The 12,793-nt window shown below is 37.7% G+C and overlaps 1 protein-coding gene across 2 annotated transcripts in view; it reads left to right on the forward strand.

Moving 5' to 3' along the window:
- The first annotated feature begins 6,089 nt into the window (after nt 1–6,089).
- lmx1bb (LIM homeobox transcription factor 1, beta b) overlaps nt 6,090–12,793 on the forward strand; it is a 71,079-nt gene continuing 64,375 nt past the window's right edge. Inside the window, exons 1-3 of one of the 2 annotated variants that reach the window (XM_029717235.1) lie at nt 6,090–6,414; nt 6,690–6,809; nt 7,615–7,801. In XM_029717235.1, coding sequence (XP_029573095.1) covers nt 6,746–6,809; nt 7,615–7,801 — 251 coding nt within the window. In that variant the 5' untranslated portion in view covers nt 6,090–6,414; nt 6,690–6,745. Of the gene's footprint in view, nt 6,810–7,614; nt 7,802–12,793 lie in introns of both variants that reach the window. The other variant, XM_029717234.1, reaches the window with a different exon arrangement.

Consider the following 12,793-nt stretch of genomic DNA (forward strand, 5'->3'; position numbering starts at 1 on the left):
TATAGTTTTGAGGAGGACTTTTGTTGGGGAAAGTTGTTTGATCTATGTGAATGGCATGCCATAGGCAGACACATTTTGTGTGTTTTACGAAACTCTGCAGTAATGGCAAGTAGAACAACCCTTCATTGGTAACCCAGTATTCTTTATGCCATTATACATCTATTCATCGGTGTTTGGATAAGATGTGCCAGTCTTGAATTTAGTCATTTTTGATGATATCGTTATTTATTCTTAATAAATATTGCTCAGATTATATTACTCACTCATTATAGTCAGATCGAAAATGATTGAAACCCTTGATAAAGATGAGCAAAAAATACTGTATAAAATAAATAATACAAATACTGAGCTATATTGTATGCAACAAAAAAAGAAGAAGAATTGGCCACCCTGTTCTATGCAACATTAAATTGCTGTTCACTGTAAACTTGTGTAGCAATTTGACATTCTCATTTATTGTGGATAACACTTATTCAAGATTTTGGCACTACACATTTAGTGTATAACGTTATTATGATCTCTTACCATGTTAAACTGAAAGTAGTTCTGGAGCAAAACCAGTAGCTCATATTTCTGCTGTGTGAGAATGAACTGGAAGTGAGTCAGGTTGTACAGCAGGGGGCATCATTGTAGTTCTGATAGAGAGGAGAGCCACTGTGCTTCATCTTTTCTCACGGGGGTGTGAGGCTGGCGCTGTGAAAATTATACAGTTTCAGCACTGTTGTTTTGCTGTTCTTTTGTTGTTGTTGTTGATTATGTATGTTATATTATGTTGGTTTTTATTTGATGTTGCCAGTAGAATTACAGCATTCTCTTCCTTCTTTCTATGTACTGTATCTGTACGAGTACATTCTGCTGTGAAAGCGACCATGTGTTTGCTGTTTGTTCAGAAAGGAGTAACCAGTGTATTTTTAAAACTGGTGTGAAATGATAATGTCGTTTTGGGATTGCAGCATGATATACATATAATATGCACTCATATTTCAATATATTTATTTATATTATGTGTTTTAATGGCTAATTATTTCCCTTTCTTATATTTAGTTTACTATTAAACTTATGTTTGATTAGGCTAAATCAAGGATGTTGTTTGTAGTTTTGGATATGAGTGTATCAAAGGGGGCATGACTGAGTTGCACGATAAACGATTCTGGTGGTCTATACTGGCCCCCAGGAGTGGCCTTCAGAAATCAAGAGTTGAATAAACAACACCTAGTTAATAATATATTATGCCCATTTTGTATGATATCTCAGAGATCATGTTCTGTGTACCTCAGCCTATGCTTGTAAGCAGCTATTTAAGCTACAGTAAGCCATATCTTGTGTGGGGCTCGGGAGCTTTTATCCTTGCCTTTAAAGACACATCATGGAGAGCCAGGGGTTTTGAGGAACATTCATTAAAAGATCAAAGTGAGTTAAACCACCAAAGTCCTCCACCACTGCAATTTACTGTATGTATCTGGTGTATGCTTTCAGTCAGGAATAGGCTTTTTCACTAGGATCTCTAGACTAAATAAGTCACATACATTTGCATTAAAGGGAAGTTTGATTTGCGTTCCTATATTTGTATATCCTTTTGTAGCCATTGTCAATATTTTGGAATACTATTTATCTGACTTTAATATAATCCGATCTGATGTATTTAAAGTATAATTAAAGTGTTTTGTAGAGTACAGGATTCCAGTAAAAAGCTTTACAAACTTTCCCACAAAATGTACTCTCTAAATGGTTATTCTCATTATGTTGATTAATGATTATGTTGGATATGTTAAACTGAAAGCCAACCTATCAATTTTACTGATTTGACCAATTTTAACTCAATTAAACGCATGATGTTTGCCCTACAATGTCATCATCAATACTTAAAATCGTATTTTGTGCCCCATGCACATTATTGAAATCGAAAAACGTTTATATTGGTGAGAGCAAACTAAATTGAGGTAGCCTATAGTTACCAGAAATTCGTAGGCGTTAAGTGTATTAAAATGTACCCTTGAAATACATAACAATCAAATGCATGTTTATACTTGGCTACATTATACCACGATTTTAGGTTTTCTGTTTGTATTATTATTAATAGTATTATTTAAGGTAACAGTAATAACAGTAAATCAATAACTTAAATAAAATGATTTTTTTGTGTGTTATTCAACTAGTTATCACAATATGTTTCAGACCCGTCATTATGATGGTGGTAAAAATATAAAGTTGATATTTTAATTGTTTTATCAATATATTATTTATAATATCTATTTTATATAGTAGTTATAAGCCGTGTTTAATTCCTTGTCGGTCTATTATAGAAGGTTTGGCGATGAAAATAACAAGTAACAGGTTCTTCGAGCCGATAATGAAATAGGTATTGACCTGACCCTTCACATCTCTCTCAGTCATCTCACAAACACACACTCTTTGCCCCGGGCTCTGAAAGTTAACTAACTGTCCACGGAGGGGAAAAACGTGCCGAATAAAGAATACATCACATTTGGTTGTCATATCACTGTTGATCTATATATACGATAATAAAACGATTTAGATATTTAACGAATTTGTTAGCAGTTTCAGTTTTTGTTTATTGATTATTGGTCTGTTGTACTACAATATCGTCTATTTGACCATAAAATAAATGGAATCACAATGGACACAATAATAAATTCCAGTTTGTAACCACCAATTAAAAATGTTGACTCAAATTAGCATTACAAATAGGAGTTAGCAATTTATTGTTCGGTTACTTGATTCGTTCTCTTATGTCTTGAATGGCCCGTGGCCTATTTAAAATAGAAATAAAGTCAATATTGTTGTTGCAATATAGGTCTGCAACGAATTGAACTTAAGCTTGCATGCATTTCATTTCATTCAAACAAAACCTCTTATCTTTTCGGTGGATGAAATAGAAATGGGTTGTTTTACTGAGAACAGACTCTTTGCATACTATTGGGACCTTTCCCAAGGTGCACATGCAGCACACCTGCTGCGTGAAGTTTCTTCGAAAGTAGGACTATAGCAGGACGGGGTTCTCACGTAGAGACCATTAAACGCCGCGGGCAAAAACCCATATTTTGGTTTAGTATTGGCCTATCCGATACCCAGTAGTTGGTGTTCATGATAAGCACGTATGAATTGTCTTGTCGATATGATGCAACGAGAGTAACATGAATACCGTCCTCACAGAAGGCAGGTCAATCCAATAGGCCTACTGTTCAGGAAGCTTACTACTGTTCTATCTATTATCGACCTATACTCTTCTATTGTACGCGAATTATCTATTTCTCAAAATGCGTTTTCTGAATATGACATAATACCTTTGTCTGATGCCTCTGACATACAGTATATCCTATAGGCAAAGTAAATCCAACATTAGTCTCTGTTGAGGCAGTCGTTTTGTAAGAGAACCGAAGCATATAAACAACTATATTTACCAAATCAAATCCAGCCCAATTCAGAATATGTCTAAATAGTCATGAACGAATAATTATTGTCAAGACAATTCTTCATTAGACCCAGTCGTTAGTAGTTCTTCTTCTGAACGCCAGAGGGCATCGGCTTGAACATTGCAAAGTAGGCTACAGTTCACTGTATGGTCCACAAAGGATATCAAGAACAATATGGATACCAGGTAGCTCTAACCTAAAACTAAGACTACACACTGTAGTATCATTCGATCATGTGTAGTACTTTTTTCATAGGATTATGCTATGCATTTTATTTTCAAAACGGCATGTTTCATTTAGTCATTTGGCTTTCCTATTATTTTCTATAGGCCTTTGTGTAAAATACCTGGTTATGTTTATATGTGTAATATAGGCTGCCTGGTTATGTTTAATGCCTTTACTACGATTGTAAACGTATTATTATTATTATTATTATGTTATTTTTTATTGTTGTTTTGGTTATTTTGTAGTTGATGTGGTTGCTATTTATTGTGTAAAATTCTATCGAATTTTAGCTCAAATAGTTTGCATCGGCCAACACATCATTGGCATCTTTACCATATTTCTTATTTATTAGCCTATATGTATACATATCCAGACTTTGGCTTTGGTTGGATCAGCCCTGCAACAACATGAAGCATATACTATTGGAAAAAAGATGGGCTAAATGCAATAAACTATTACCTCCTGATATAGGTCCTTTAAGCTATTTAAACAACGATGAAAATGTAGCCAGTCTCTATTCTATCGCTGACAAGTCGGTTTGAGTTTGATCTAGTATTTATTTGACTACTTGGACATTTAGGATATCCTTTGGATTTAGACGAGCGGCGTTAAATAATAGCCGATCCAAGTAATTAACTTAAGCAGAGGACGTCTCTTCCAAACCACCTCCTCGATGTTACGCTTGATCACATTGAGATTAGAATCACATTAAACCGCTGAGCTGAGGAATCTCCAGGCCTAAAACCATGCATGGGCGACGGAATGGTCAAAACCATGAAGGTGTGCGTCTATTAGCCAATCCAAGACTTTCTAGGCCTGCACTTGGTGTAGAGATATAGAGAGGGGTGAGGTAAAATGTAGCCTTGTATCTCAGAGTGACTGCTTGAAGTGTCGTTATGCCTCTGAGGTACTGAATCCCTGGAGTACTGCGAAAGGGGAGGCATGACGAATTATCTATAGCACCCTGTGATTTAAGCTACGGTCGACTCACATTCCTCACCTTTGCAGGCAACTTAAAACATGAAGCCCGCATTGGAAAGCAAAAATATTTTACATAGCCTTTAAGACAAACATTATGTTATAGTCTATAGGCCTACATAATGGCAACTAGTTGCATTTAATAAAACATGGTTTCACATGGTTGCTTTTTTACATGTGTATCATTGGTTAAAAATGGAAATAATTGAAGAGTGCTTCTTTTATTGTGTGGGGGATACTATTTTCGATTCCAAGGCGTGCTTTTCTGACCCATGCTGTCATGAATAAATCTGGTTCCAAGTCCTGTGCATCTCAATCACAACCGAGGACACGTGCGATTGATAAAAAAAGATGAAAGGAATTATAGCCCTCTGCTGAATTATAATGAAGGCCTGTGTCCGGCACAGAACAGAATTGTGTCAGTATGAATAATTAGTATAACTACACTTGTTTGTTTATGATAAATGTTGTAAATAAAATGCATTTTTGTTCAACCAAAAGTAGTTCCGAAAATTACGCCACAATAATACTATTTTTGATTCCTCGGGATGCACACAACCAAAAAGAGAAGCATGTCCAACTGCGTACAATAACTCGGCTTATGCAAATAGGTGCACAGCCAAACAGGTCGCATTCCATTATGTATTAGACAACAATATTACTAACAATTTAACATAGACCTAAATTCTGAAAACGATAGCCCTAAATTACTGAATGAGATTAAAAAAAAGGCTTCCATCCTGTTTTATAAAATAGATTGTACATGGATAAGCTCTAGCAACATGATTAGAGGAAGAAAAAGTCAGTATAGGCTACTTTCTAGACGGGCTACTTTCTAGACGGGCTACTTTCAAGCATGTTTCAGTGGAAGCCACTCTCACCGTCGGCATCAAGGCTGCACAGTGCTCAGTTATCGCCACCCATCGCCAGGTGCATCGGCTGTACAGGACTCACTAGGTTCGAGTCTTTGTAGTGCACAGTGGAAACAATACCACAAAGCATGTGAACGTCGAAAGCGTAATGGTCCAATACTTCATTTCAAAGCTTTTACTAACCTATATGACGACATGAAGAAGAAAAAGAAGAAGCATCATCAACAACAACAACAACAAAAAATAACAAAAACAACAACAATAGGCCTACTAGGCTACTTATGCTACTACTGTAATAATTATTATAATAATTTATGTATTATTATAATTATTATAATATCAATTGCAATAAATAAGTATTATCTTAACAATGGTTCACTTTTAACTAAATAAAGATATATTGCAAATGGCCATAGCAAGTTAAACTACTTGATATACCTTTAGTTTACAATGTACAGTATTTGAGTTTTTGTACACTGACTGTATTTTTGTTTGTCTCACCATATTGTGTCTATAGCTTTGTTCAAAGTGATAGGCGAAACAGAGTTCAACTTTTAGAGCGCACCAGAAGTGAGCACCAATAGCATCTCAATGTCACTAAATAGTCTAAAAAAGTGACGCGTCCCAAGAGGGGTGGGAGGAGGATCCATTCGCTTCAATCTCGTAATGCAGACTTTTCAAGCGGCAGGGATCCGTCCAAGGGGCATAGCATTTGAAGAGTTACCATTGGAACATTTCACTCATATTTTCTGGAGTTACAATTGTTGTTGTTTTAGTAGTTTTTCTTGGTAGAAACATACGTCTCGAGCGGATAATCTACCTCCTCCATAGAATTCTCTTCTGGTCACGCGCGGGTGCAAACAAGAAGATAGCCTACAGTATACATATTCAGTCCAAATTAACAGGTGACTGCTCCAAATAGTGTTTGTCATGTTTATTGTCGCTTCTCATCCGATTCTGTGACATATGACGATTCTGCTTAGGATAGTCCTACAAACAGTGGCGCCTGTCTTAACATTGGGACGACTTTTTTTAAATATTTTTTTTAAAAGTTAGCGATCTGGGAAAACGCATTGTTTGTGTATGTGTGTGCAAGTAGCCCCAGCAAATATTGTGGCATTTAGCTAGTATTTGAAGCGAAGAAAAGTCTGACAGTACATTGTTATGGATATTGCAACAGGTCCGGAGTCACTGGAACACTGTTTCTTGAAGAGAAACCAATCCAAGTACCCAAGGATGTTAGACGGTATAAAGACTGAAGATCATCCCCATCGTCAAGCTACCCTTGGAGTCGTTCTTGGTAAGTCCGTATAGTTTCATCTGCATCTAAAAGAGCCCGGAGCACAGATATCACACACAATACGAGAACGTTCTAGAATATACTTACATTGCTATAAGTGTGTGTCCTGCAGCTATACGTGCAGACTATCCTCTCACGAGCCATAGGCCTCCTTAACATTTGACGTCTTTTACCATTTGCTTTAGTTATCATTTTAATTATGAATGTAGTGCATTTACTGTAGGCCGGCCTGTTTAGCACAACAAATAGCACAAATATATAATTGTATTTATGATCTCCCTATTACACTGACAAAACTAGCCTATTTCATTATTTTGTGAAATTATCACTATTTCAAATAATTGGATTACCCTTACTGCAATTGATTGCTGTTTTTTAGGCATATCACATTTAACAAATACTGTATTTCACCGCAAGCTGATACCTTCTCTTTTCAGATTTTGTGGTTGTGGTATAGATAGCCAATTAAAACACATTCAGATATTTGGTTTTGAATATTTAGATAATTCCAATTATATGATTAGGTAGGCCCTAAAACCGGGTCTTGTAGTGTGATATGGACTGTTTGTGTCTTTTTTATAGTTACCTGTTTATGACATGTTATTAATCTATGACCTTATATTTATTAGCTAAACTGAACATTTACATTGTTTAGCTAATAAATATAAGGTCATATAGATTATAAACATGTCATAAACCGGTAACTATATATAAAAAAGACACAAACAGTCCATAAAGTATAGCTAGTATGCATACTATTGTTAAAATATTTTGGCCCTTTTAACTTATTTTACATCCATTTTAGGGACGGAATGCCATCACCAATCTGTATGTGAAGGATGCCAGCGTCCAATATCTGACAGGTTTCTGATGAGAGTCAACGATTCCTCGTGGCATGAGGAGTGTTTGCAGTGCGCTGTGTGTCAACAACCTCTAACTACCAGTTGTTACTTCCGAGATAGGAAACTGTACTGCAAACATGACTACCAACAGTAAGAAAAATAGTATTTACATATAGACTATTCTCTGGTTGTTTTACGCACAATGAAAGATCACCAAGTAGGTTAGGCCTATTCACTTGTGCCGCATGAATATAATTATGTTTAGAATGTGTCCAACAATTGTATAATTCCAGCCAAATAATCAATTTCAATTGAACTTTATTCATCCCGTGATCTATCAGTAGGCCTACACTATAAGCTGATGTGTAAATGTTTTCCAGTATTGTCATTCTCACACTGTAAGGTCCAGATACGCGCTCCGGCTACTTGTCAGTTGCCAGACGCTCTTTAGAAAATATGGCCTACATTTATTATATACCTATAATTGAGAACATTTTGCTTTTCAATCGTTTCTTTCTATTTGTATTGCATGTGATAATTCACTTTAGTGTTAATCGTAATACGTTTCTAACGGAGATGTATTCCTATAGCCTATCCAGTATCGACGACTTAGTCAAAACTATAGTCAGTCACAAAACGATTGCTTTTACTGGCACTTCATTATCTGCAATTTTGTTGATATTTTCTGAATTGTTATGACAAGGATCTCTTGAGGCAAGGATCTCTTGGATTGGAGACCGATGATGGTCACTGCAGCATTTAGTGGAGAATTTATCCTAACCGCTGTGTATGGTACGTGGAAGGCACAATTGAACAATTTTAGATTTAAATGTAGCTAGATCTTTTGTTCGTTTCAAGATAAAACAACAACCAAAACATATCGACCCACCTTTTGGAATAGTTTCTCGATATTATTTCGTTATTAATCCTATATCATGGTAATAATTACACACACGAACAAAATAGAACTAGAAGGAGCTATAAGCCTTTTCGAATATAGTGGGCCTATATGAAAAAACTGGGTTTAGTTTTGTTCCTTTCTTACGTTAGAAGAAAAATATGTCAGCATTCGACCATAAAAAAAACTCCACGCGCAAAGCAACAATGGCATGCTAAAGATTTGTGGCCTTCATGGTCTTCAAATGGTTTTACACTCTGAGAACTTAAACTATCATTTCTTGAACTTATTATTATTGTTATTATTATTATTTGGTCTTTACAACTTTTACTTCGGAAATGTTTAGTTGGTAGACTAATAAGACTTGAATGGAAATGTATTGTGAAATTATTACACAAACGACATTTATTTGTGTAGTTATTTATCTATAACCAACAGTAAGAACATGGGCACATTTCAGTTATGGTATTTTGCTGCTGATTAGCCGACATGCATGCGTGGAAAGGACAAGAGAGGCCCGGAATTCTATTGGCAAAGTTACCTTTGCGCGCATCCAATCAGTGCGCCTTGATAATAGTGAAACTCACTGGCTGGTGGCGTTTGCTGTTGTCTCGATGGGAGGCTTAAGTTTATTCCGCCTCACTGACAGTGTGCAACATGTGGCCCTATGTCCCCACTCATTGTATTAGTGCTATTCATGCTTGTCACTACATTTTAAGCTTTTTGTGTCAGGGTTTTTTAACATTGCTACTTCAATCACTGGGACATTATAGCTCCCTGCTAGATGCCCTGCAACAAACAATGAGCTACATATATTGCCCTGCATCACTGTTTTTGTCAGCCATTCATCCTGCTCTGTCCGACATGACCATAGGCAGTTAGTGGGAACAATGTGGATTTCATAGCAGCAGCTCCAGGATGCTATTGCCTGGGAGATGCAGTCAGGAAATAGTGACATAGACAAATGGTGCAGGCCAGCAGAGAGGGGTCCTCTTATTTTACCACCTTTCTCTCTGTGTTGTTTGCGAATAGAGGATGTGTGTGTGTGGGGGGGGGGGGGGGGGGGGGGATTTGGACATGTTTAACTATATTTGTGGGGACCAGAATTCCCCACAAGAATACTAAACAAACAAAAAATGGTTTAGGTTTAGGGTTTGGAGCTAGGGCTAGTTTTAGGGTTAGGAGCTAGAGTTAGGTTTAGGGTTAAGGTTAGGTTTTCAGGTTAAGGTTAGGGTAAGGGTTAGGTTTAGGGTTAGGGTAAATAGGTAAATAGGATTTTGAATGGGACTGAATTGTGTGTCCCCACAAGGTTAGTTGTACAAGACTGTGTGTGTGTGTGAGTGTGTGTAAAATTGTGTATGAGGTCTGAACAGGCAGTAATTTTTAGTCACATTTGGGATGTTGTTTTGGCCGTGAACTTGTTGTAACGGTGTGAGCTTCAAGGATATCCAGAGCCTCTAAACAGCAACCTGCTGATTCCTGTCATGTACTCCCACACTATTATCCATCATTACACAATCCAGCCTCCCTTTCTTCACCTTCCATCAGTCTCAGGTCAACAACTAGCAGGGGGGTCCCATGTGTACACAACACTACCTGTATTTGTTTATTTCGTTTGCATTGATGGGATACTTAGAGATGTAATTGGCACCATTTTGATTTTTATGACACCAATTTAAGTTGCATTTATCAGCCCACAAACTGCCATGAGCTGCAAGGCAGGCTCCTTGCCATACAACAGGAGAGATGCCTAATTACATTCCAACAGAAATTGATTCATGCCCCATAATCATGTCTGGCTACCGTAAATCAATGGATTGGCAAACGTTTATTTTCACACCTATAGTACATATAGCACAATTTATGTTCAGACAGAGGAGATTTTAGGATTTTGTGTCCCAGTAAATTCTCCCTCCAATGTATTTTTACAAAACCTGTTAGGCTGAATAATGTTATTTTAGGATTAGGGTACAATTTAATTCTATAAATGTTCAGAAGACCTTCTCCTGTTGATATTAACAACTGGATTGAGCATTTTTCCCTGCGTCATCGGTCTGCTAATATAGGACTAGTAAAGGCCCTGTGCACTACAAATACAAATACAAAAATTCAGATTTTTCAGGGGGTACTTCCCGTGACTATGATGTATAGTAGTTTAGACTAGTATAGGTTACAATGTAAAGCCACTACTAACCAAAGTAAATAGTTATGGTTGGTTTGGTTGTCTGCTGGGTGGGAGCTGTAACCGTAGAAACCGTGAGGTGGTCATTTGTCTGTCGGTCTGGAAGTGAGATGATGTGTGAGAAGTGTAGTGGAAATACACCATCCCCCTGATAGCTGCTTCTGACCTGGTGTTGGGAGATCAATTAGACATCATTAGAGGACACACATCTCCCTGAGAGGAGCGTTTTCCCTAACCAAGCATCTGGTCTGAAAAGACCCATGTAATAAGGGTGTCACTCCACATGTGTTGGACAGCAGACTACTAATGTTGAGCATTATAATGGTCTGGCTGTTTTGTCAGTTTATGAGAATATTAAAGTGTATTATTTCTGAAGATATATTGTTGTCAACTATTATATTGTGATGCTCAGACAAGTGCAGATGGGTGGCAACAGATCTAGTGAAATATACAAATTAGAATAAATCTTTTTGCTGAATAAATATTTCTGCTATCTATTGCAATATTACAGTTTCTAATCTATATTGCTAACCACTTGATCCACTATATGAATATACAGTATGTTGAAGCAGCAGTATTGTTCAATTCACTAGCCACAGTATTTTAACAGACCCCTGAACTCATAACACCACAGCCCCCTTACCTTCACACCTTCCCTCGTAATGCTCAGTGTTGGACGATCCCCGGGTGTGCTGATAGGTGCTTTTTATGCCGGATTGGGGTGTCCTCCTGTGAAATTGTGTTTTTTAATTAGCTGTGTTTGGGATGCGGTGGGGGGGGGGGGGGGGGGGGGGGGATAGGCTACATGCTGACGGCTAGGTTTCTACATAAGCTGCACTAACACTAACTTACTGTGTTCCACTCACTGTAGTGTACGACACTCCCGCGTGGCCTTTGTTCTCGGTGTGAACAGGGATGCACGCAAAATGGACAAGGTTTTCTCCTGCCGCAAAGCTACTCTTACACATACATACTGTAGCTATAGCATGGTGTTTAGATGATAGGATAAAAGACTAGGAAGGTCAGAAACAGTGAGATGTATTTCGCAAGACGTAGTGTTCTTTGTTCTCAAATTTTTCCAAAAGAAAGAGTGAAAGGGGTGAAGAAGTAGCTACGGCTAGTGCTGGTGACGAAGTAGAGGGCCCCTGCAGAAAGACAAATCTAATATTAGCTGGCGTAAGCTGGATAATATTGCTTCAGCTTGCCTGGATTCTTAGTGCACTGACTGGGTTAGCTGTGTTCCTCTGTAAGGAAGTATTGGGTTCTGTGTCAGCATTGCCTGGCCTATCCTAGCAACATAAAATGATGCAAACATCTGTCATTTCATAATGTGCAAACCATTTCCCCCTACACATTGTGACCTGTTAAGGGTATTTTAGGGGTATTAATGTGTAATGCCGTAAGCACTTTGTATTCACTTGGTGCATTTCCCAATGGTTAATTGAGTTTCCAATTATAAGCTTGTAGATTAAATGATTAATATTTTATTGAACAGGTCATAATACCCAACATAATATAGGCATAGTCATTTCTAAACTAATACTTTACAAAATGGTGTGTTTAATATGTCTGCAACAATGTCTTGCTTAATCACAATGTGTGTGTGTGTGTGTGTGTGTGTGTGTGTCTTTGTGTGTGTGTGTCTTTGTGTGTGTCTTTGTGTGTGTGTGTCTTTGTGTGTGTCTTTGTGTGTGCATGCATGCTTGCACGTGTGCATGATAACAGTTGAAAAACAAAGAGCTAGCAGTATACTTTGGCAAGCCACAGAGGCTCAACCATGTTAATGCCCATCAACACTTAAGAGGCCAGGCTGATGGGTAGGGTTGTGGGGCTACACCTCTGTGGCTTGGTGTGGGGGAGCTGTTGGCCTGAGGAAGAGAGGAAGGGAGTCAGACCTGTACTGGGAGCTGTCTGGTGGGTTCACACTAGAATGATAGCAAAGGAAGCAAAGCAACTCAAGCATGCAATTTGTTGGTAGCCACAATAAAGTTGTCTGTTAGGGATCCAGTGAGGGAGCCAGCAGGACAGGTCAGTCAGATATTATTAATACTCCTCAGCTATG

The sequence above is a fragment of the Salmo trutta genome, chromosome 27 (genome assembly GCF_901001165.1).
Source record: "Salmo trutta chromosome 27, fSalTru1.1, whole genome shotgun sequence".
Taxonomy (NCBI): Eukaryota; Metazoa; Chordata; class Actinopteri; order Salmoniformes; family Salmonidae; genus Salmo; species Salmo trutta.